Raw genomic sequence first — 26,000 nt, 5'->3', positions numbered from 1 at the left:
TGTTAAATTGCAGTAAATACAGTATTTTTTTTTTTTGTAAAATGTCACGTTCACATTATTTTTTTTTCTGGTCAGCTTTCATATTCAATTTGCACACTAATGACACTCATACAAACAAAAAACGCTGTTAAACTAGCAAATTATTTCGCTCCGTTCCAATTGACAAGTGCATCCTAATGTAAAATGTCAATTTTATCAAATTATCACTGCACCCTTCCATTTGGTTAGCTCAAATCACTGCTGTAATTTAGCGTAGCCATTATATGTTGCTCGCTAAATTAATTAAGCGGAATTTAATTCTGCTGTGCGAAGTGTGATAAACAATCCAGAATTGTGCAATAGTGGTTAAATTACTTTCAATTTGTTTCAATTTAGGGATTTTGCTTGGGAGATGGATTTGCCTTGCGCCAGCAAATTATATAATATTAGATTGTATTAAATCATATGTGCTAAATTCAGAATTGTGACTCCCTTATTTGGAGGGCAATTCTCAACTCTGCTAGTTCTATGTGAACTGGTGCGCTAGAGACTCCACCCCTCCCCGGCTTAAAAATAGCCGAAATGTGGCATTATTAAATAATACACGTAAGTATAATACTATTTTCGATTTTTAGTTTAAATAATTGCGATCGCCATAGTCTAGTATGAGCATGAAACATCAGATGGTAAAACTCGTTTTTTTCTAATTGCAGATACATGTGTGTATATTTGTATGCAAATACTATACTTATGCATTAACGCGCAAAGGGGAGGCTCGCCTCTCTTGAAATTTTGGTACAAAAAAGGATGCCACTTTTCATCATGCTCACCGCGACAAAAAAAATTAAAAATACAATTGTTGATCATAAAGTATACTCCAAACAATGACTTTGACTGACTTTGTGTTTTTACTAAATGTTAAGTGATGAAGGTACGAGTACTTAGCTAATTTTGTCAATTAGCTAATCTTCGTTAAAAAGAAATAATGCCTAAGTTGAATTTAGAAAACTATACAATAATGCTGAGAAGCAAGCTAAGATTAATTTATTTATTAAAAAAAAGAAGCAACCCATGTTTACGCTTTCTCAAACACTAAGAGTTGCAGTTCATTATCGTATGTCGTATTTTATATACCTTCCATTCTTAGATTCGTTTATTCGCAATTAGAAAGATAGATTTTTAAAACTTAAAGATATGCTCCTTGGGTCTCAAACACTTTTTCCCGATAATACCTTGAGTCTTGGCGATAATGATAGACTAAATTACAAAAAAATTAATATTTTTTAAAACAAATACTTGGACTTAAATAGAATACATAGTCAAAGTGAATCTATTATATTAAAGGTGATATCAGTAAAGCGTTGCTCTGTTATTTTTCTTTCGTCATGTACATTCTGAAGCCAGCACAAAATGAAATGACGAAAAGTCGTTCCATTTGCATTATCGTTTTATGCTTCTAGCTTCAAATGCATATTTATTTTTCTTTTCTATTTTCTTCACTCGTGACATTCTAATGTACCAAATGTTATTGCTGGTCTAGTATATATATAGAAAATGGGGCACGGCACCTCCCACATAAACTGAAATTTCCAAATCCCTTTTCTCCGGCACCACAAAAGCCAAGTTAATGAAATTTGATAAAATTACACAAATTGTCAATACCTGTATTTTGGTGAAAAGTGGGCACTCCCATATACAGAGTTGCCCATATTCGACGGACCCATTGCCAACCCTGTATCTTTTGACAAAGACGTCAGATCGCTTAATGACATACCGCGTTGGAAGCATCAGTCCAAGCAGATTATTACCATGGAACAGTACATGCCACCCAAGCGCTCCCAAATTGTTGAAATTTACATTCAACAAAAGAAGTCAATTGTGAAAACTCAACGTGCGTATACAAAATTAAATAATGTGAAAAGTACGCCTTCTAAGAACACCACTAAACGCTTGTACGAAAGGTTTTCGACAAATAAAATGATTATTATCGTCAACATCAAAAAAATTGTGTTTTTCTTTGATTTAAAAAAAAAAATTTACACTGGAAGCTTAACTTTGGTTTCTGGTATAAACTAAGTTCAGGAGACTGAAAAATTGGTCCTAAGCATAGCTGGCGCATCTCCGGAAACCCAAAAAAATTGGTTGAACAATTTGTAACTTACGATATTAGGTTTATTTACGAAGCAAATAATTTATAACAATTGTTACAAATTACCAAGTTTTAGTGTTCATGTATCCAAAAATTTGCAAAGTAGGGGAAGTAAGAGAGCAAAATGGCATTTCAATTTAAGAGGAAGTTTTACTGGATAAATTTTTACTTGTAAGAATTTGTAAATGAGAAAAACAGGTGATCGAAAAGTAAACATAAAATTTATAAAGTTTGATGCCATATATTAAATAGGAATTGGCTAATCATATTCAGGTATGTACTTCTGAATTTCAGCCGCCAATCACCGTTACTTATCTGATGAAACTACAATCCATGGCGAAGTTTCCAGAGTAATTGAAGTGAAAGAGCCGTGAGATACAAACACCTGGCCAAAATTTATAAATGATGAGATCAAAAATTGCAAAAAATCTTTTAACATGAAAAATTTATTTAAAAAAGAAGCACCATATACATACATAACATACATAGTACATATGTAAGCAAAAATTTTCTGAATCCAATTACAAAAACAATATGTATTAAAAAGGAAATTAAAAAACAAAACTACTGCTAAAAATAAATAATTTTTTTTTATTATTATGAATAAATTTTATTTGCAATCTATCAGTTGACAATCAGCAAATTTTTTAAATATAAGAATTATGGCAGGATTGATTGCGCTCCATTGAGACCAATCAATATATTGTAAAACAGTTGTATTCGCTACAAATCAATTATGTTTCCTCAAATCTGTTTGGGAGATCCAAAATATGAATTTTTTTAAGGCGTTTGATATCCATGCTATTGTGTAGAAGATTTCTTGCTAGTAAGTTTTCATGGTACGACAGTCTGTTTAGGTATCTCCGAGAGGCTTTGGTGATTTCATTTCTAACATAAGGTACATTTAAGTCTTTGTGAATTTCGAAATTAGTTATATACCAAGGAGCACCAACAATGCTTCGTAAAGTCATAGCCTGGTATCTTTGCAGGATTTCAATGTTTGAGTTACTCGCTGTTCCCCAAAGCTGTATTGCATTTGTCCATACTGACTTTAAGATAGCTTTGTAGAGCAGTACTTTATTTTCGAGACTAAGTTGTGATCGCGAGCCTAAGAGCCAGTACATTTTTTTCGTTTTAAGCTTGAGTTTTTTCTGTTTCTCTTTAATGTGGGTTTTCCAGGTCATTCTTCGGTCCAAATGTACTCCGAGGTATTTAAAAATAGTTTCACTTTCAGGTATGGTAGAGCCATTCAAAAATACGGGAGGACAATTCCCGGTTCTCAAAGTAAACGTTATCTGAACAGACTTCTGAGTGTTAACCTCCATCTTCCAATTCATTAGCCATTTTTCAACCATATTCAGTTGTTGTTGCAGGTGAAGTGATGCGTCATTACGATTACAGTTTGTGGCAATAAAAGCTGTCAGCGGTAGGTCAGCGGTAAATATTGTGTATAGAACGGGGCCTAATACGCTCCCTTGAGGAACTCCAGCATTAATTGAGTACAACTCTGAAGATTCATCTTTTTCATGGACATAGAACGTACGACCACTAAGATATGACTTAAAAAAAAAATAAAAAAAAAAAATAATGAAATTTTCTTTATTCAATTAAATTCAATTATAAGATAGAGTAGTAATTCTCAGTCTTTCATTTCATTTTCATAGCACTACAAATACATATGTACGTATATATATGTACATACATATTTTCACTTTTTGAGGAAGTCAACCAGCGACTTTCAATGATCGAATTTCTCCTTTTACCGCCACCAATTTATTCAGCTATTCGTAAAACTTGCAATTGTTACTGCTTTTCCGGTCATATAATTTTTTTGCTATTTTCCTCTATGAGAGCGAATTCTCGGAAATTAAGTTACTGAATAATTTTTTATTGGAAAAAATTGCTAGTCGCCAAGAACACCAATTACGCAGATAAACAATGTGTTTTTAATAAAACCTATTTCTAGCTTACAATCACACAGAAATAACCAAAAAACTGAGAAATCGAACTCAACTTCATCTAATAACAGCATTTTTTTCATCGTCATAGCCTATTATTGTTTTTTTTTTTAAATTGTTTAAATTAAATTAATTTAAACAAAATAATTAAAATAAATCGAAAACCATTATTTATTATGCCTGTGCTGTGAAAGTTGATTTCGTCACAATTTTCATGTCCATTTCCCTTTATCTATAAACTATATTCTTTTTATTTGACTTTTTTATTGAGCCAAAATATCAAAAATCTTGGCGGCACGGCAAAAACAAAATCTCAGCAAAAAGTCTCAAAAGCCTCTTCAGTGGTATATCTCGAATTTCACTATTTATTTATTTAAAGGTGATTGATTAAAAAAATTTAAGAAAAATTGTAATAATATATTATTTTATATTGTAGCATTTCTTTGCTTTAAATATATTTTGGATTCCTTAGAAAATTGCTTAAATAGATTGTATTGATATGTTCCAAAAAATATTTATGCCGTACTTCTCATGTATGCAAATTTTAACATTCAACAAAAAAAGCGTCATTCAAAAATCGGGGCATCATCCGAAGTTATACGGTCATACACATATGTATAGGTATAGTGTGCATATAGTATGTATTGTCACCGAAGTAATTTTCCCGTATGGTACATATTATATATTTGCGTATACATTTTTTTGTTTAGGTATTCTTTGTGGGAGTGATTATTTAAATTTTGTCACTGCTTGCCATTATGAAACTGAAATCTTTTACTTTTTAGCAATTCATTTAAATATTTGTATATATATATATATATATATATAATAAATGTATATTATTTTACCAAACAATAATTTTTTGGCACGCATTCGTGGGAATAATGTATGCTTAAGAGTTGGTGACTACAAGTAAACAAAAATAAAAAAACATACATCAATATATTTTTGGACAATTAAAAAGTTAAAACGACTAACATCATGGGATAAACGTCACAAACTCAAATATATGTACGAGTATATGCACCACTTTATGAAAAAATAAATAATAGGGTAAATGACACTGGTGACACAAAAGTTGCCGGAATGAGAACGCTCTGGACATCAAATCTATCAGTTTTTTATACATATGTTACTTGAGCCAGTGGCCACCAATGCTGAAATAACTTTTTTAATACTGGTAATTATTATTATTATTATTTCTTCCTGACTCCTTTAGGAGCTTAACGATTCATCTAAGGTTTTTTAAACATTTTTATTTCTAGTCATAGATTTTAGTTAATTAAACGAATTTCCAGTTTCATTGCGAATATCCCTTTGCCATGTCATCAGTGGTCTGCTTCTTTTTCTCGTTCCTTGCGGGATCCAAATCAAGGCGGCATATCGTATTTCATTATAGGGCTTTCGCAGAGTATGTCCTATCCATCCATATTTTTTCTTTTTTATTTCGTTGTTGTTGCTTTTTTGGCGCGTAATTTTCCAGAGCTCCTTGTTTGTTAATTATCTTGCCCACCATATCTTAAGTATATTACACAGACACCTGTAAGACGTTTGCAGTTTTGCATTTCTAGTCGATGTCACAAGCCAAGTTTCGGATACGTACAACATCACGGATTTTACGCACGCCTTAAAAATTTAAAGCTTTGTGCAAGTTTTGATGTTGTTTGAATGCCATACATTCCGAAACCTAGCAAATGCGTTACGTGCTTTTTTTATTCGGTTGTAAATGCCACTTTTTGCGCCACCATTTATGGGAATGATGCTTCCCAAATAGCAAAAACTGTCAACGCCAGCAATGGTTTCTTCACCACTTTCTTCTCTCGCAGCGTTGGTAGTTTTAATACGCATAGATTCCGTCGTTTTAATATTAATTTTGAGTACTGCTTTTGCGAATTCTTGCTGAAGCAAGACTAATTCAAACAAACAACGATAAATAACAGAGGGAACGAGACACTCGGACTCCAGTTGTGGAGACAAAAGCTTTACTGAGTTTTCCATTGTTAAGAACTCTGCAATTCGCACCTAAATAATAATAATAATAAAAATCATACATTTCAATTCTTTCATACTCATACTTTTAAGCACAAGCTGCCAGATGGTAAAAGCTTTGTACAAAAGCCAAAGAGTCTGTCTGATTGATATTGTATTTTTAACACATTATGTGTGGAAGTGTATGTTAATGGTGGCCTACGGATTCGTTTTTCCGCAAAACAAGATAACTTTATTTAAAAAGTTTTGACAAAAGACAGTAGTTTTTTTAATAAAACATTTGACTTTTTTGAATAAAATGCAAAAATTATAATTTTTTGATCATTTCGCCCCAAAAACTAATATATTTTGAGGTATATTTTGCTCAAAAAACAAAAAAAAAATACTTTATAACAATTCTGTGACCAATCATAAGGACAAAGTTCAATTAGTTTATCAATGAAGAACATTTTGAAGCTATACTTATTTAGGTGCACGAGTATAAAAAAAGTCTGGAAAAGTTTTGCAAACCCAGTTGGGTTTTATTCTTGCATATTTTTGTGGTGCGATTATCACTATGGATAAAAATATTGAACAAAAAATGTATCTTAAATTTTGTGTGTTGAACGGAATTTCGTGTGCCGAATCCTTGAAAATGTTGCAGAAAGCCTATAGCGACTGTGCTTTGTAAAAAACACGGGTATGCAAGTGGTATAAAGTTTTTGCAAAAGGGCCGAAAAGTCGTGGAAGATTTACCCCAATCTAGTCGCCCATCCACGTCTTCAACAATTGAAAACGTCGACAAAGTCAAGGAAATGGTGCTAGAAAACCATCAAACCATCATTTAAGCTTTAGGGAAGTAGCTTGTGACCTTTGCGTGTCAATTCGCAACATTTTACACTATCATGGACTGGACATGAGACGCCAAGACGCGTGGCTGCTCGACTCGTTCTACGGTTCTATGGTTCTACGGTAAATAAAGAATATTATTTGGAAGTTTGCGACCTTTGAGAGAGAATGTGCGTAGGAAACGGCCAAATTTGTGGAAAGAAAACTCATGGATAACGCACCGTCTCACAAGGCTCTAATTGTGAACACTTTTTTGACAAAAAACTCGACAAATATCATGGAACAACCACCGTATTCACCGGATTTAACCCCCTATGACTTTTTCATTTTCCCAAAACTTAAATTGCCAATCCGCGGACGCCGCTTTGCGTCGATGGAGGCCATTAAGGAGAATTCGCTGAAGAAGCTGAAGAAGATCTCTTCAAAAGCGTTTAAAAGGTGCCTTGATGACTGGACTATTCGTTGACATATGACTATTGCTTCGAATGGAGCCTATTTTGAATGCGACAAAATTAATTTTGATTGTTTTGCGTTTTATTGAACAATTCCCGGTACTTTTTTGACAAATTAAATATAAATACCAATAAACTTTTTTTTTAATGCTTAATGTATAGCTCCCATGCTGAAAGAACTTAATGTTAACTTTGTATTTACTATCGTTCCCTAAAACCACTTCGGGATACTTAACTAAAAATATATATTTCTTGATTATAACGTTAATAATAAAATTTAAAATATTTTTATTGGACATATTTATGCAGATTTAGTTGTTGAGATATTGCCATCTGGATATGAAATATAGCTGAACATTCAAATCCCATTGCGATAAACCTCATGATATCGAGCAGGATATAGAGTTTTTATTATTTCTTGCAAAATTTTAATTCTTACATACCTACATACATATTTCCATATATTATAAATGCTTTACATATATTATTTCTATTTAGTTTGTATTCAACTGCTATGCACGGAAATATACCTCAACAACACAAATATCTATAACTATCTGTATATATAAGTGTAATAAGTAAACATAAAAAGATATTCCTGAGCATTGCAATGGGCAAAGAAAATTATGGCACGCGAATAGCATATCATCAACAGGGTAATAAGTTAACGAATTATTTCTTTCAAATATTTAAGAACATAAATTTTATCACACATACAGCAATAATATTTTACGAGCATTATTAATGTTTTCAATAATTTTTCAGAGATGAAAGCGGGGTACAAACACGCAAACAAATCGTTTGTTTGCACCTGTAACGTCAATTAGGCGAACAAAATTGGAAGCCGTTATATTTAATAACAATAGAATCTGCTAATCAGTTAAACTTTCAGTTATTAATATTTTTGGAAATAAGTGCCTGCCACTTTGACCCAAAAGTTCCCGGAATATATTAAAAACAAAAGCAACTTCAAACTTGTATTTTATCCTCAAAAGTGATAATATCGTCTTCAAAGTACACCCCATCAACTGCAGCGCACTTTTGGGGTTAGGAGTAGTCAGAGGCCCGAAAAAATTATGATTGTCAATAATTTTTTTTTTTTTTTGCTAGTTAATTGCTTTATTTTACAAAAATGAAAACATAGCATTAACACATCATGTTTCGACTTGACTTGCAAAATTTCAAAAAAAAATTATAATTGTAATAGTTATCGCTGTTTGTGTGGAGCCCGTTTCTCCAAAAATCCATTTCGGTGATCATTACAAGACTCATCTAAAATCAATCGGATAAGAGAAATTAGTTTTATTAATAGATAATCTTGTGCCTGATCGGAGGTTTTTTCAAAATTAGCAATATGGCGGCCTCTGGAAAATTTTTTCAGATTTTCGAGAAAAAAACCGACACGTAATTGTTTAAAAAAAATCGAAATTTTTGAAAAACAAAAATCCTTCGATCCGGTACAAGTTTTTTATGTTTTTCAAAAGCAGTATAAATTTTATTGAAATCTACCAAGTTCAAAAAACATAGTTTGTTAATTATTGAATAACTCGAAATCCAATTTTTTGAAAATTCTGACTACCCCTAACACCTTATGCCAGCGTTTGATCCGAAATAAAATTAAATAATTTATATACAAATCTCGAAACATTCCTGGAACTCTACATTCGGTATCGCCATCAGAGCCGTCTTCGATTTTTCTATTAGTTCGTTTCGGCTATTAAAATCTCGTTCCCCGTAGTGTTTTTTTTTTACTCGATCAAACTTTGGGGGAGCCATATCAGGGGAATTCGATGGCTGTTGGATTGTATTCGTTTCGTTCTTGGTCAGAAATACACAGATAACGGTGGCACCATGCGACGGTGTATTATTATGGTTCAAACTCCACGAGTTATTTTGCCACAAATCCTTTTTTTTTGGCGAATTAGTTCACGTAAACGTCTGATAGCGCCAAAATAATAGTCCCTATTAACTGTCTGACCTTCTGGCACCGACATGCTAATATACCTGACTAGAAGATAAGCCGACAACATGAAGCCCCGCAGATAGAGACACAAGAAGACGAGCCTATAGCATGAATGCTGGCTACAAATATGGTGGACCCAGACGTGGGTGAATAGAATTGGTCCTTTTCATGGACACCGTTCTGGGCCCTCCCGAAGTAATGCACAAAGCAGTCCCGGGAGGGGAGTCTCCCCAGGAGAGGAGGAGGAACTGTTTTAGTGGCCACACCACACGACACAGTAAAAAATTAATTGTCTGACCTTCTGACAAAAATTCGTGGTTACAAAACCATTGTAATCCATAAAGAACGAGACCATCGCTTCTGTTTTGAATTAAAACGACGTGGTTTTTTTTGGTCTTGGTTCATTCGGAACCTACCACTCACTTCCCTGATGTCTCGTTTGCATATCGTATTTATGAACGCACGCCTCGTCTCCAGTTATTTTATGAATTTTGAGTCGGACTCATCCTTACAAATCATGAATTTGGCGATCCCAAACGCGGGCCCTTTTTTGCATGAAATTCAGGTCCTTTGGGACCAACTTTACAACAAACCCAATCAATAACTACAATGTCCTTAACGAGTTTATAAACAATGTTTAAGTCCTCTACCAGCTCTCTGATGGTTAACTTGTGGTTATTGATAAACTTTTCTTTCACTTTTTCTGATGTTTTCATCAGTTTTCAATGTCGCCGACCTGCCACTACGTTCGTCGTCCTCGATGGACTCAAAATCTTTTCTGAAGCGTACATGCCACCCGTAAACGGCTGTTTTCTTTAGAGTACCATTGCGGATATAGTTTCTCAACATTTTTAAGGTTTTCACACTATTTTTAACGTAAAATTTAATACAAATTCGTTGTTGAAACTTCAAATCCGTTTTTAAAACTGTAAAATATCGGAAACACAAGGAGAGGTAGATTTACTCAAGTAAAGGAATGTTAATCACAGATATGGCAACCTAACAAAAAAATAGAACTCAAATCAGTTCAATTAGAGCGTCACCAGCCGGTTGTTCCGGGAACTTTTTCATCATGGTGGTATAACAGGCGCGTATTTTCTTTGTTGAGTGTTTCACCGTCTCATCATCTTGATGTTTTCCGACAAATGGAGGGACTTACAGTTTTATGCCGCCTCCGAATGGCAGATAGTTTTTTTAATGAGGAGCCTTTTTAATGGCACACATACACTTGGCAATTTGCCATTGCCTGCCGATATGCGGCCGCTATTAGAAAAAACATTTTCTATCATCTGGAGTTTTAAGTCTGGGGTTTCGAACGAACTGGTAGTCGCGCACCAACACATTCGTTTTCAGCGGTCACCGATAATGAAATACAATAACATTTTACGAGTATTACTAATGTTTTTAATAATGACCTATAAAGTTTATCTTATTTGCTCATCTCCTCTACTGTAATACTCGCATGGAGCCAAGCTATGTACCATGGCCGTATCCAATTTTTGTATAAGTGCAAAGGCTTTTGGTAATTTAATACAAATTTTATTGTCCCGACATCTACTATTGTACTTCTCTCGGTACAAGTTGAGAGTCAATGATAGAAACACTGATCTTATGCAATGACCACCGGCGCTTCCTTTACGCTTTGTAAAAAATTCATGATGATATCTAATAACAGCAACTCGTTAGATAAAAATGTACATTTACTTTTACTTAGGGAGGCATAGTAAGTACTACAATGGTTTCCTGGCTAAGTGCTTGGACTTTTCCAACCCCGGACAAATCTAATCTAAATCTAAGGCATAGTAAATTGAAAACGTTGTAAGCTTTTTTCTCGAATTTTTATTTTTTTGAGTTATGACGTTCTTTCAGCAAACGACCAATATGTCGACGGTCATCTAAAACTAATTAATTTCGAGGTGAGGAAAACGTGGTAATGAAAAAACTTTTGACAACGATACCAATTTTCAAATCATCTAGCATATAATGGATTCCATTAATTTCTTCATATTTCCATTCAGTCGATAGTCGCGTTTATTCTTTAATAGGTGTATAGGTAACCGAGCTGCTCCTCCAATTCGTGATGCGGGCTTGATGCTTTTCCTACAAATGAAGGAACCTACACTTTTATGCCAGCCTCAAGCGGCAAATGGTTTCTATCAGAGGCTTTTTCATAGCAGAAATATGCTGGGAGATTTGCCATTGGCTGGCGTGAGGCGATCGCTAAAAGATGTTTCCTGGCAACATGGAGTTTCGAATGCGTACCAACGCAATTGTAGCAACGAGTCTAGATTTGAGAGAATCAAAATTATCAGATGATGTTTTGAGAAAATTTAAGTAAAAGGCGCAAAATGCAGATTCATATAACCGCATTATCTGTAAAAGGTTCGACGAAATTGGTTCCGGGATAAAATAACGGAATACATACAATATTAAATGTTTTATGGAAATACCAAAGACTCCAACTCCATCAATAGGGATATATTTAAATTGATTTTAGTATTTATGCATAAAATATTGTATGATAATTGAAGATACTTCACAATCGTGTAAGTGAATATAACAGTTCGAATATTATAATTTTATTATAACACATATTTTTTAAATTTAAAATGTACAAACATATTTAAATTGTATTTTCGTATAACGCTGATCGATTACAATTATTTATTTCTTATTTTTTGCTCCCCCCACCAAATTATACAAAATATACAAAGAGATATGCAAAAACTTAAAATAATAGTAACGAATCAAAATCAGAACATTTAAAATCGTATGAACATGAGATATACTTTTTTCGACCTTTTAAGTTTTATTCAATTGAGGCAAAAATTAACTACACTACTAGTTCTTCTTATCATTTTATTTTATTTGGTATTTACATTCTACAACATCAAAAGCCACAAAGGTGAATTCCACTATTATAAAATTTTTATAATTGCATATATTTACGATTTCAGTTTACAATAAAGATAAGAAAACTCGGAAAAGATATACATATTTCTTTAAAATATAATAAATTAATTAGTTCCTTACGTTAAGGCTCACTATATTAAATACTGGGCCGATTCGCATATAGACTCGTCTAAGGACACTTCTTAGTTCGGGCTTTAGATCAAAGCACATCATTTCACACAGCAGCGTATAATAATTGGAAACATGCGTAGCAAACTAAACGGAAATATACAAACCAACATTAGAAAACTTTTAAATATGGAGAGAACACAGCTTGGGTCTACAGAACCATCTGAGATCTTTCTATATATATATAGTAACACTATAGTATGTTAAATGGTATTGTATTTTATTATTATATATTATAAATTTTAATATTTATGCAAGTCGCGCTTTCGGTTTTGCTAGCAAACCTTTCATGCTCAATAACTTCCCACATACTTCTCCAAATTCATTTTTATTTCGAAGCCAATTTTGATTACAAGATTCTAGCCACAGGTATATATAGGGTGATTTTTTAGCTACATGAGAACTATTGATATCGATAACTACGGTTTGACTGCTGACAATGGCAAATTATGTTGATATTTCTGTTGAGTAAGGTTTGGCAAGTCGTCATAATCATTTAACGCCTAAACCACGCTTCCAAACTATGGAAATTTTCTTTGAAAAAAAAAAATAAATCTGTTCACGATTATTCTAGGTTTGCTCTTGGAAAAAAAAATGAGGTGTAAGGTTTTTAGGCAGTTAGAAGATGATTTCAACTATTACGCGCGGTTGGAGATTTGCGTACCGAGATGTATTACCCTTGATTAGAACTACAATCAAAAAATGCCAAATCAAATTGGAATACATACATTTTTTAATTTTTAAGCTTTTTCTGAATTTTTCATAAAAATATCCTTATTCAAGGGTGAGTTTTGATACAATAAAAAAAATTAAATTCGGGTCTAGCTATCTTTTCCAAAATCAGTTACAAGCATTTAAGAAAAAAATTATTAAAATCGGTCAGAAATTGCCTTCTCAGGATTTATGAACGAAATTTGTCGAAAAATCCCCATTCTTATCATCGATCCTTATTTCTTTCGAAATGAGAAAGGAACGGTGAACGCTGAACGCTGAAGGCGAACGGTCTCGAACCAAGCTGACTAAATTTTTGTTTTCAAAAGTGAATCAGCTAAACAGCTGACGGTGTTTGGTTCCACCAAGACAGCGCAACTTGCCATACAGCGCACTTAACAATCGATTTATTCCAATATTCAAGACACCATTGATGTCATACGGCCAGATTTAAAAGATGTAAAAGTAGCCAAAAGTTTTACTGATCGAATGGACCATATAACTCGTAGCCGCGACGGACATATACCGGATGTCATATTTAAAAAATAAATACCATAAAATTATCTACTAGATTATAATAAACAAAAAATTATTTCCAATAATATTTCTTGACCCAATCGCGGTCAGGATATTGCAATAGGTTAAATTCATACCTATCCAGAATAGACCCCGACATACTCGACATATGACCGGCACGACACTAACCACCTTTAGCCCACTCATCTAACACCTCTCTCTCTCTCTCTCTCTTTGCACCCATCTCGACGAAACAGCAGTTTTTTTGGACCTACCCTTAGATGAGATCGACATCAACGTCGACGACCAGCATGCTACAACAACAACAACAACCGGCATGGTAGAGTTTGCTAAACTGCTACAACAAGAACTACCCTTTTTTAACGTCGAAGGACGAGCATTCCTTTTCATTTGCAAAACATTTAAAGCAAAAAAGACTTTTGACTCCTGGTTTTATAATATGATTTATAGTTATAAACACAAGTACTCCTACATAGGTATAATCCAATAAATTATCCGAATCAAGAAATGTATCCGAATTTTATTAAACCCAATTCAAATTCGGAACAAAGTTGTTAGATAGGGGTTTTAACCTTGAAGCTCGTCTCCTCGCCTCCCATAAACTTTATAAATACATACAAATATTTAGCAGCCACCCATGACAACTATTCGGTTGGTCCCGAATTTGTTGTTCGAGTCGGTATAAAACCGTAAGTACATTCGATCGCTTTACAACATCAAAACACGCACCGCAAATTGGAGGCGAAACGCACAATAGATAAGCAAGCATACATATGTATATATGTTACATATTTGAGCAGGTGGTTTACGTTTATATTAAAGGTTGAGTAAATAAATTTTCAACAAAAATAGACCGGATTGTTAAAAGAAGTTTTCACTTCGAGGTTAATCACACAAAATTGCACCCTTTTTATGTTATTTTTAATTTCTTAATTAAATTTAACAGACATTTTACTTTTTTTAGAATGTTACAAACCATTTCCACTAAATTAATTGAACGTAAGTTGGTCATTAATTCACCGAAAATAGAAACAGATGTGTTACCTTCACTGAGACCATGAATAACATTCAACCATGAGCATTAAAGAATTTCCGATTCGTTCATGTTGTTTTTGTTGTAAAAGCATAATTTTTTAGGGAATGTTGTGGAAATTGTCGAATAAAAATCCGAGCCATTCCAGTGACGTATAACCGACTGTCTTGGGATCATACTATATTTATATCTGGCTAAGAACTGTCACTAAAGCTGCACTCCAAAAGTGTATGGATAATACTTTTTATCTCACAATACAGGAATATTGAAAAATCTCAGGTCCGATACTCAATTTATATCTAGAATTCAAAACATTTTAAATATACCTACCCTTGCGTCAGACATCTTCAGCAGTCTAGTAAGTATTAGAAGCAAAAGTGAAGTCCAGGCATCACGATGTGCTTCACTCTGCAGACTGAGGAAATAAGTAAGCGCCTCCTTGCACACCTGTATGAGCTCGTGTTCGATGCCAGGCCAATCGCTACGACGATTATCATCCCCATACATTTTCAAAAATATTCGCAACACACATGCTAATGAAGCAGTTTCTTGCTTTAAAAGATTCGGCTTGATGGAACCTTTGAATCCGGCGCGCCACAGAATATTACGTTGCTCATGATCGGTATTAAAGCGTTTGGCAAAGCGATGGGACTGCATCAGGCAATCAGCTAATGTCAGCAATTGCCGAGTGTGCAGGTAACTGTACATGCCCTGCTCTTCTCTCTGGCATTCCAACACATTTTGTGCCGTATTACTGCCGGCCAAATCTGCAGCTGCTTGAGCCAATGTCTCTGCATCTTCTTTGCGTGAAGTTGCCGGGAAGAATACAATATTGTCCATTGTTTGTATGAGTTCCAATTGCACGACACACTTAATATGTAGATTTTCAAATTGTGAATTGTGCATCATAACATGTGAATTATGGTGATAGCCTTGAGACGTACTCATTGCATCATCATCAATGGCATTCGTACTGTACACGGAATGTTGTGATTGACTATGATTGATGAAGGCATAATTGCTCTTATCGTGTGGATTCTGTGCCGCAAACGTTGCTTTTTGGTGTTGCTCTATTGGTTGGACTTGCATATGATGCGGATTTGGACGCCAGGTTAGTAGTTCTGTAGGCAATGTAGCATTGAATATGTCCAATATACATTGGCAAGTCTTATCCCACGTAGCTTCGTTAAATTTAAATCCATTGGATATAACCAAATTTTCCAAACAATTTGTACCAGAACGAGCCAATTGCTCATTACTTTGTTGAACGCACCAATGGAGTTGTGTAAATAGGTCTTCTAGAAGCAGATAACCTAACACATCAAAATATTGGGTGAAAACGTCGATAATTGCATAGAGTGCATGATTGCAGGTAGTTGTCATCCATTCCGATTTCTCGGTCACATGTTCGGGTAACTTCATATTATCGAATATGCGAAATATGATGTTAAATAAATCCTTCCACCAATTGGGTTTAAAACTATCACCGTGCGTCTTAACAATCTCGAAAAGCACGGTTAGACCCCGAGTACGTACATCCAACTTACATCGATTGACCACACACGATAAGGAAAAAAGCATTGGAAACCAGCCGCGGACCCACACACGATCCTCCTCTGCTACAGAAATATCATTTTCCATGCCAGCGTGTTCGGCGAATAGCTGCGGTGCGTCATGCACACAAAGCGCACAGGTTCGTACTAGACGTATTGCTTCCATGCTTGTGTCCGGAAAGCGTGCATTGCATGCGAACTCTGATAAACATTTCACTGCATCTTGGAAGGAGTCTACCATCACGGCGAATTGCTTTTGGTACAGTTCACCTATGATTTTTCCAGTGGTCTGGAATGCTAACTCAACGATAGTTTCTTCGTTATCACTTGCTGCTAAATGGAATATTGAAAATATATTCTTCCAACCAGATCTAATATTATGAGCCTGTGAATTGACCATTTGTGCAATGCAGCGCACCACCATGTCTCGAATGGCAGGTGATTGATTTTTCTTCATAATATGTTCGAAAGGTCTGAGGAAATCTTTTTGGAAACGAAAGTTGGCAAATTCACCTTTTTCCATAAATTTCATTGACAATTGCCTTAGTGAGTCCAATGCAAAAAACGCAATCTCTTCGTTTGTATTACAACCCACAGCATTAAAGTGCTCTCCCAAAACTTGCCAAATACGAGACCATTGCAAACGGATACGCTCCATATTATAATATGAAATTTCCACTATCTTTTGAAGCGAAAACATTCTGGGCTGTACATTTTGCAGCTCGTCAACAGAAACCTATTAAAAACAAAAAAAATATATTTTTGTACTTTGTAATTTCTTAAATACTCACTTGACAAAGTGCTTTCACGAAGTCAACAATAGCATCGCCATCGAGTCGTATGGACCCTGTGAAAATTCGATCAACAGCAACTACAACACTTTGACTGCTCGTCTCTCCAATATGCTCTTTAACGCTTGGATTCAAAGTATCCTTCAAAGTTGTCTGTGTGCCGGAGAGGAATTGTGGGCGTACTCCGGTACCGATTAATTGTGCTAACTCTAATTGACTGATACATTTGACGATATCAAGCCAGCTGGAGCCAAGATAGTTGCCATCAGTGTGAGCCACCATTATCAAGGTTTTTATCGTATCTATATTTTTGGCTTTCATTTCATTTATCGGTGAATTTGCAGTAAGTAAAGTAAAACGTGCCAGTGCCTGAACATATGCATCACGTTCCAGCGACATGTGGAATATGCATGCAATACGTATAGCACATCGAATTCCGTCTAAACACAGGCACGCTATTTCTGGATCATCGCAATCCTGCAAACCAACTGAAAATGCAGCTAGAAAAGGAGTCCATGCCATTTTGAACATGGGCCTAACATGTTCAAGATGTTTGGCTGATGTAAATGGTGACTTTACATGTGATACAGACTCCATCAAGTTCTTTGCAGTGGCGGAAATAGCCTCCATTTCCATATTCCACAAAAGTTTGCGGCGCTTCTCATTTACTATTATTTGTTTTCCAGGTTTACTCACAACAGTATTTTTCATTTTGATTTCGTGTCCAGCGATTTCGTCATAAATTGACGACAAATACTCTTCCGGCAAATCGTCTTTGCTGTCACTAATGCCACGATTCATTTTAATGTATTGCTCTTTAGTCATTTTATTCTTAACTTGAGGTGAATGCAAATCTGTCGTTAACATAATTATAGAAAATGCTAATACATACACAGTATCGGCACTCTGAAATAATTGATTATTTGGATTGCACTCGCAATAACGACTGGCAAATTTTTCCATCAAACGATCAATTTTTTGCGCTTCGCCAGGCAAACGGAATTCTTCAAGTAAAAGGCGTAGCGCAGCTACCACCTCCAATTTACGAAAGTCGAAAGCATCAATGTAAGAGCACATGACCTCTTTCGAATGGTCGTCATTTTCACCAAGGTAATTACCGACAACAGTCTTATCCAAACGTTCGTCTTCATGTAACCACTTAGCAATATCAATTGCTTTCGTACCTAGAAGTTGCTTCTCTTGTAGGAACTGTACGCCCTTTTTCGGTTTCCTATTGAACAATTCAATGCCGGTTTCCATCACTTCCTTACGCATTTTACGCTCCTCCAGCGCTTCAGGTAAATCAAGTACCTCTGTATTCTTAATACTGCCGTACGAGTTAAGGCTATGGCTAGAACCACCATAGGCCGATCGAGAGGAGTTGTTAGTTTGCGAAATGGTATCGATATTATCCATGTGGTTTTGCTTATGAGTTGATTCGGAATTTACTTTGTGCGTGGCGTGGGTGTTTGCCGAATCCTGAGGATTTAATGACGACAAATTTGGATTTACATACAAATCTTGACTCCATTCAACCATACATTTCAGTATTGAAACTAAGCACTCCAATCCCCGCTTACGCATTGATTTTTCTTGTAATGGGTTTGCGCCCAACTCTAACGCTTGACGTCCTTGAGCAATTTTGGACAGATCGTTTACAAGACGTTCAAATAAGTTTGCAGCAGAAAAATCGCAATCATAATTAACATAGATGTCAACTACTGATTGAGCATCTGCACATATACGTGTCAATGCTTGAATTACCATCCATTTATGTTCAAAAGAGCTCGAGTTTGCTTCCAAGATATTAAGAAAGATCTCTTTAAAGAATACTTCTATTTGTTTTTTAAGATGAACTTTGAAGTTCGATAGTAGAGCCACGAATATTGAAAGCGACAACTCGAACACTTCCGCCACCAAACTGACACCATTTTTAGAGAGTGCTACACAGAGATATTGCTTAATGGCCATAATAAACATTTCATTTGAACGAAATACAGGACCTGCGTTTTGTAATATTGAAAGCAACAAATGTAACGACAAAACTTTCGAACGTAATTCGTGTGATTTTGGATCGGGATGACCTTCTGGAAGCGGCTTCATGCTTAATTTACACAGCGCACGAAACACTAGAAATGCATCTTTTTGTAGAATGTGAGTGAATTTCGCAGTAACAACTGCATCGTTTTCATTTTGATTTTCAGCATTTTCTTCCGAGTTGATGTGGTTATCGATTGCTTCCACCGATCCAAAAGAAGTATTTGTTGCTTCTTCGGGAGTTTGAAGGGATTTTTCCTTAAGAGCTTGGTCGAAAGCATCTTCACAATTAAAATATAAAAATATTTAAATATATAAGAGTATATGCCCACAAAAAAATTGCTAAAATGCTTACTATTTAAAACTTCGTCCAATACAGATGCTGCGATTTCTTCCACGGAGATGTCTTGTTCTCTACCGTTAATATTTTCTTCTGTTTCTGCGGTCGGTGATTGTACCCCAAAATCTGTAACAGAGCTGCTCTTGACAATAGTTTCCGTGTCTGGTTTCGTACCGGTCTCATAATCTTGGTTCTCCATTCGAGCAAATATCACGTTCAGCATCTGTGTAAGTGTCGCACGGGCTGTTGTCTGGTTGACTAGGTTCTTACTCGACAAATAGATGTCGTAGCAGGTGCGTACGGCCTGCAATACAGTGCCTTCGTGTATTTCTACATGCTGTGATGTAACTACAGTAAGCAAGGCCTTGATAATTTGCAATTGTACGCCTTCATCGGTCTGTGGTCCGTTGAAACAACCGCAAATAGTATTTACAATACGATCAATAAGCAAGTGTCCAGGACTGGCAGAGTCTTGTATGGCACCAGTCAGATGTCCATATGCTATGAGCTTTTGTAGACAATCAAGTGCGGTTACGACTATTCGTGGAGAACGGCTCTTGCATGCCAGCTCAAACGGAAGGAAATATGTTTCAGCATTAATAATACTGGCAGAGTCATTTTTTGGTAAAGGCAATGCAGCGCAAGGTAATTCATTGCCTTCAGCGATCTGACCTGCATTTATGAGTTCCGTTTTTATTTGTTCAAGTGCTGAATCGCACGACTTTTTCAATTGTGAATGATGCGAACGGCGAATGTCTTTATCAGCTAAAATTTTTTCTAATGCACGAACGATAAACATTTCTTTAGCTTTTGAAGAGAAACTTTGCATATTGTCAAGATCCTTCACATCAAGTGTAAATTTGTCGATGGCCGATAAGGTCACCTGTCAAGCTCACCCGCACAATAAACAACTTGTTATCTCGTAATATTTTTCGCCCTACAAATTAGACAACATCATTTTGCGATTTAATTATAAAAATCGGCTAAATCAATTAGAAAATATTTTCAAAATACATATGTGTAAGCAAGAAAAACCACTAAACGATATCCACTATTCTTTTATGAAAAATAAACGTCATCAAAGACTGTCAATGTAAATACCGACTAAACTGATGAACTCTTGTAGGAAGTAATCGCAAAATACCGAACAGAGTGATGCAAATACGGGAGAATTCAATTTTTCTTTATTCATAACAATTAATTAAGCCCTAATTTTTATTTTTGCATTTTTCATAACTAAAAGGTTATAAATATTTTATTTTGCGTTGTAACTAAACGATTTTAAATAATAATAAGACGGAAGGAAATTTCTTAAATGCAGATCTAGATATAGATTCAAAATAAGTTTGTTAGAAAAATGAATCAAAAAAATTTTAGTAAAGTAAATGTGCATAAAACACATACTTTTACGTTTATTTAATTGTTTTATCGTATTAGATGCGGACTATCAAATATCAAGTTTTAGCACAATTTGTCTTCCCATTCATACTATTTTTATTTTTGCATTTTGCCCATCAGCTTGTCTTCTTTCTTTCAAGACGAGAGGCAACGACGAACTTTGCACATTTGTATTCACGGTATTCGTTATCATTTAATTTTTATCGTATAACAGTACCACATGCTAAATTTTGTTAAAAAACATCCCAAGTGACGTGGGATATGTTTCACAAAACACAAATTAAAAAAAATTTAATTTTTTTTCACCCCACGTAACAATCAAACCTGGAAATCTATCATCCTTGAACCGAAACGGAATATTGCTGAAGTGACAGTCCTTGGCCGGATATAAATCCGGGACGTTCCGGTGACGTAGAACCGACTGTCGTGGGAACGATGCTCTTCTTCGCACCTGCCGTTTCGGTTCAAGGATGATAGATTTCCAGGTTTGGTTGCTAGGTGGGATGAAAAAATAAATTATTTTTTTTAAATTTGTGTTTTGGGAAACATATCCCACGTCACTAGAGATGTTTTTCACAAAATTTATATATATATGAGAAAGGAGCATAAAGCTGCTAGAACAACAAAAATAAGAGCATGTCGACTTTGACGTGATGAAACTCAATAAACAAAAACGAAATGCATGTATGTTTTTTATTTATATACAGATGCCATCACCAGTAATAAATTCGCCTTGGCAATTGTTACTTTTGTCTCAATATTTGCCGAAATGTTAAGGCAGCAAGCTGCCCACATAAGAAAACGGAACAAAATCAAAATAAAAATGTAACACATATTAATACATTTGCACAAATAATCTTGTTTAAAATTCAAACATTGCAATAATAACGTATTGTTGTGAGTTTGACTAAATACATAAGTAAAATATCGAGTTGCGCTTGATCGAATTTATTTCCACAAGTACTAATCAAAGAACACATCAGCTTTCGTTGTACATCAAGACAAATTTCTTCTAAAAGCACTCGGAATTCATTACATTTATTATATTATTTTAATAAAATAACACAAATTGTGATTTGCCCTACTTTAATTATTTTCGATCTACCGATAGTACTATCGGCTTTCTAATATGCAATCGATTGTTCTTGTCCGACACCAGGTGCGTACTTTTAAATAATAAATGCGCTCAAATTTATTATCGCCTACCAAAATATTTACTTGCTACTGATTTAATGCACGCATTTCAAATTAAAAGTTTTCAACTATGGAGGTTTTGAATAAAATCAATGAACGATTTCCATGCAGAAAAAAAGAACTACAAACGATTGCCAACTTGCTTGGGTATAGCGCAGAAATACTTCCTAGTGCCATTCACATCTATGGTCATACCGGCACAGGGAAAACAGCGTTACTTAAACATTTTTTAAATGAAAGCATTCGCTATAATAACGAGATTAATTTAAATGTGGCTTTTGTTAATTGTGTTGAAAGCTATACTTCAAGAATTCTATTTGAAAATATTTTAGAATTTTTACGCAATGAAGATACTGATCAAACTGTGAAAATAGAAAATTTGAAAGATTTCGTAGAGCAGCTGCGACACCTACAAATCGAACCAGATGCGCTCTATATAATAGCCTTGGACAATGCCGAAAGGCTGAGAGATATGGATGCGAATGTTCTGCCGTCGTTTTTACGTTTACAACAGCTATGTGGTCTGAATCTTTGCGTCGTTTTAATATCTCAGCTTTCATTGGAAAAATTTTACTGTAATACAAGTATTGATAGCCCAGTTATCTTATACTTTCCACAGTATACAAAGTCTGAGACACTTGAAATATTAAGCGCAGACTTTAAGAACACTCGGAAACTATTAAGCTCGCATCTACGCCGTAACAAAGCAGATAATCTTTCACACAAAATGACAATAATCGAATCAATAACAAAAGAGTTCTTTAACAATTACCTAAACTTATTTTTGGGCGTCTTTTACAAAGCATGTCGTGATTTAGCTGAACTGAAAATTACCGCACGGAAATGTTTTATTTTCTATATGGAACCTATTTTGGATGGCACCGTCAACATGTCTGATGTTTCAAAGCTATGGCGGTGCATTGCAGGTCAACTGCGAACTGCTCTTACACAGGTTTACATACGGAGCGGTCAGCCAGAAGTGGTAAGTTGTAACATGAGTCATATAAAACTGATTTTAACTATGCCGAATTTCAGAACCCAACAGAACTGAATAATAAGGGAATTGAAAAGATAGCCCAATCTCTGGAACTTCCTTACTACGGCAAGTATTTGCTAATAGCGGCATTTCTCGCAAGTTATAATTCTTCAAAAGAAGACAAACGTTTATTCGTAAAAAATCATGGGAAGCGGCGAAAACGAATGCAAACTGTTAATGCGAATGCAAAAGTAAGCTCATTACTTCTATTTGTTTATATGCACAAGTATTTGCTTTATTCATTTAATTGGATTTTTCTATTTTTCTAATCATAATATCCAGGTGACTGAAAAAATGAGTACATATATTGGTCCGAAATCTTTCACCGTCGATCGCCTTCTAGCAATTTTTTATGCAATCCTTGAGGAAAAAGTTGGCCTAACTTGTAATTTGTTATCACAAATTTCAACGTTGGTCAATCTCAAGCTACTCAGCTTTGTTTCGGGTGAAAATGTAATGGACGGTACATCGCGTTTACAATGTACCGTGGGATTAGATTTCATTGTGTGTATTAGCCAAGTTGTAGGATTTAATGTTCGTCAATATTTGTGCGATTTCAATTAAGTTTTATTTAATAAAAGCCTACCATTAATTATTTCATAAACATGCTCTTTTAATGTCATGCATTTCAACTGGAAAATATTTGTAATAAATATCCTGGTATATCACTAATATGTATTGTTTCCTCGAGCGTAGTATCACGGCTACGTAAACTTAACAAGCCCGTCATAAGAGTGCTCTCATCAATGATCAGTATATACGGGATGCCAAGGCAATCACATTTCTGGAGTCCAATTTCCAATTCCTTTCGGGACGCCCCAGATATGTTTTCACTCATCAAACGTAGACCAGACCGCTTGAGAACAAACTGTAGATGCAAATACAAATCCTTCAAGTCACTTAATTGTTCACCTGTAAATATTTTTATATGTGAATATGTTTAAATTTTTTAGATGAACTTTGTTTACCTTCATTTAAGCAAGCCACAGCACATTGAAAAGGAGCCAACTTTCTGTTAAGCAGCAAGGTGTTTTCACGATCATTATCAACACTATCAAAAAGAATGGCTGCAAATTTTAAAAATGAATTTTGTATTGACACAACCTTTTAAAAATATTATTTACTAATTATAGTTTCAGATTTTATCAGTGCGGAGCGCAAATAAATACAATGGGTTATCTAAAATATGGTAAAATAATGCAGCGTTTGAATATTTCTGTTGTAGATAGATATGAATTATGCTATGGATATAGTAAAGTAAACCACCATTGAAAAGAATGTACAATAGTAAAAATTTAAAACCGGCATATAGTATGTAAGTAATCATGACAGAAGGTCAGAGCTTCGCTATGAAGTTTTGATGTGTTCACCATTTGGTAATGTCCCTGCACCCTCAAATTACTATTGCATCGGCATCTAAAACTTCGTTAATATAGAATTGATATCTACACTCGATCCAGCTTTTATTCAGCAATTCTTTGCTCTGGAATTGTAATCTCCATTTAAGGAAAAAAATGAAACGTTTCCGCTTTGATCAGTTTCATAAATTTAAATTTAAGACTTTCGGTCTGTCAAGATTGACTGCATAGTAAAACTTCTCGGCGGAGGAATTTTGTCTGCTAATTATTTTATAAATTATTGAGCTACTGAACGTCAATACTTTGTGTTCTCTGTCCGTCTTTGGAATACCTTACCTTACAAAATTAAACGTATAAAAGAAAGCTCGTGTTTCAAAAATAAATTGCTTCGCTATCTTGCCGAAAATTGCTGAATGTACTCAAATGGATCCACATTATTTAAATCTCTTCCTATTAATCCCTACTTCTACTACTACTATTTTACCTTACTTTCCTTTTAATACTTTCTCCAACTTATACTTCTTTACTACTATCTGTAATTTTAATTTTGATTTTACTGTTAATCCTTTTATGTAAACTATTCTTAAGGTCAATCATTGTAAAAATAACCTATGGTTGTATGTTTGACTTTAATCATTATAATAATAATAATAATAATATATTAATTAATATACATATTAATTTATAGTTTTAATTAATTAATTTTTAATTTTAATTATATTTTAATAAATAAATAATAATATTTTATAAATGAAATATGTAGTAATTTAAGTAAGACTATCATTTTCAATTAAATCTACATATTTATACATATTTCGTTTTAAATGATTGAAAAGTATATCTATATATTTCCCAATTGTATTCTTACCACTTGTTGCAGCGTGTAAATCAATAACTGAACGGATAACTGCGGGTATATTCTGATCACTGTTTTTACTGAAATGCGACACACTTTTATCCAGGTGAGCTCCTGTTAACGGTACAAATGTAATGCTTTCGACATCGAGTGTGGCATACGGTAATTTCGATTTAATTGTGATTGACTGCGTGCCAGTAGGAATATGGGCGGAATTAGAAACCTCTTTAAAATCATATGGGTCTAAAAAGTATTTACTAGGATCTGAACTAAATCGCATCCACCATATTTTACATTCACGTTGTGAGTTAAAAAATTTATTAAATCCTTGGGCCTGGCGAGTTATCAAATCAGTCACCAAGAATATGCGCTTACGACTATGAGGTACAAGGCATTCGTTGACTATATTAGAATTACCGGTTGTTTCAGTTTGTATAGTTTTCAATACTGCCTGATACCGCTGATTATCAGCTTTACTAAATAGATATTTGAAGCCTTCGTAAAATGGTTTTGAATGAATAAAGCTTATTCTATTGATAGGATCGTCAACGTAATCATTTCCATTAAAATTCATGAAATTAGCATCCACTTCCTTATCCAATGAATGTGTAAGGCGCCAATGATTCAAAATTTGTTCACTATATTTTAAACCATTTACTAACAACTCAATGTTACTTATAGATCCGGTAACATCTGTGGAAGCAGTCAAGTAACGTGATATTTGCAATTTCTCAATAACTTTTCTTGACTGCTGCAT

At 34.5% G+C, this 26,000-nt stretch overlaps 3 protein-coding genes across 3 annotated transcripts; 1 reads left to right on the top strand and 2 right to left on the bottom strand.

Moving 5' to 3' along the window:
* Positions 1-11,865: 11,865 nt before the first annotated feature.
* Positions 11,866-20,476, bottom strand: LOC129246994 (brefeldin A-inhibited guanine nucleotide-exchange protein 1). Its single transcript, XM_054885810.1, has 4 exons — positions 19,417-20,476; positions 17,025-19,342; positions 15,011-16,969; positions 11,866-12,486 (listed from the first exon to the last, which is right to left on the bottom strand). The coding sequence occupies exons 1-4, from the start codon at positions 20,228-20,230 to the stop codon at positions 12,340-12,342; spliced, it is 5,238 nt and encodes a 1,745-aa protein (XP_054741785.1). The 5' UTR covers positions 20,231-20,476; the 3' UTR covers positions 11,866-12,339.
* Positions 20,477-21,949: 1,473 nt separating this feature from the next.
* Positions 21,950-23,633, top strand: LOC129247814 (origin recognition complex subunit 5). The gene is made up of 3 exons (XM_054887130.1): positions 21,950-22,975; positions 23,029-23,220; positions 23,312-23,633. The coding sequence occupies exons 1-3, from the start codon at positions 22,064-22,066 to the stop codon at positions 23,591-23,593; spliced, it is 1,386 nt and encodes a 461-aa protein (XP_054743105.1). The 5' UTR covers positions 21,950-22,063; the 3' UTR covers positions 23,594-23,633.
* On the bottom strand, positions 23,575-26,000 carry LOC129247815 (DNA polymerase subunit gamma-2, mitochondrial). Its single transcript, XM_054887132.1, has 3 exons — positions 25,256-26,000; positions 23,998-24,096; positions 23,575-23,941 (listed from the first exon to the last, which is right to left on the bottom strand). Exons 1-3 carry the CDS (start codon positions 25,998-26,000, stop codon positions 23,658-23,660), a joined length of 1,128 nt encoding a protein of 375 aa, XP_054743107.1. The 3' UTR covers positions 23,575-23,657.

The sequence above is a fragment of the Anastrepha obliqua genome, chromosome 5 (genome assembly GCF_027943255.1).
Source record: "Anastrepha obliqua isolate idAnaObli1 chromosome 5, idAnaObli1_1.0, whole genome shotgun sequence".
Lineage (NCBI taxonomy): Eukaryota > Metazoa > Arthropoda > Insecta > Diptera > Tephritidae > Anastrepha > Anastrepha obliqua.
This window is presented reverse-complemented; position numbering and strand designations above follow the sequence as displayed.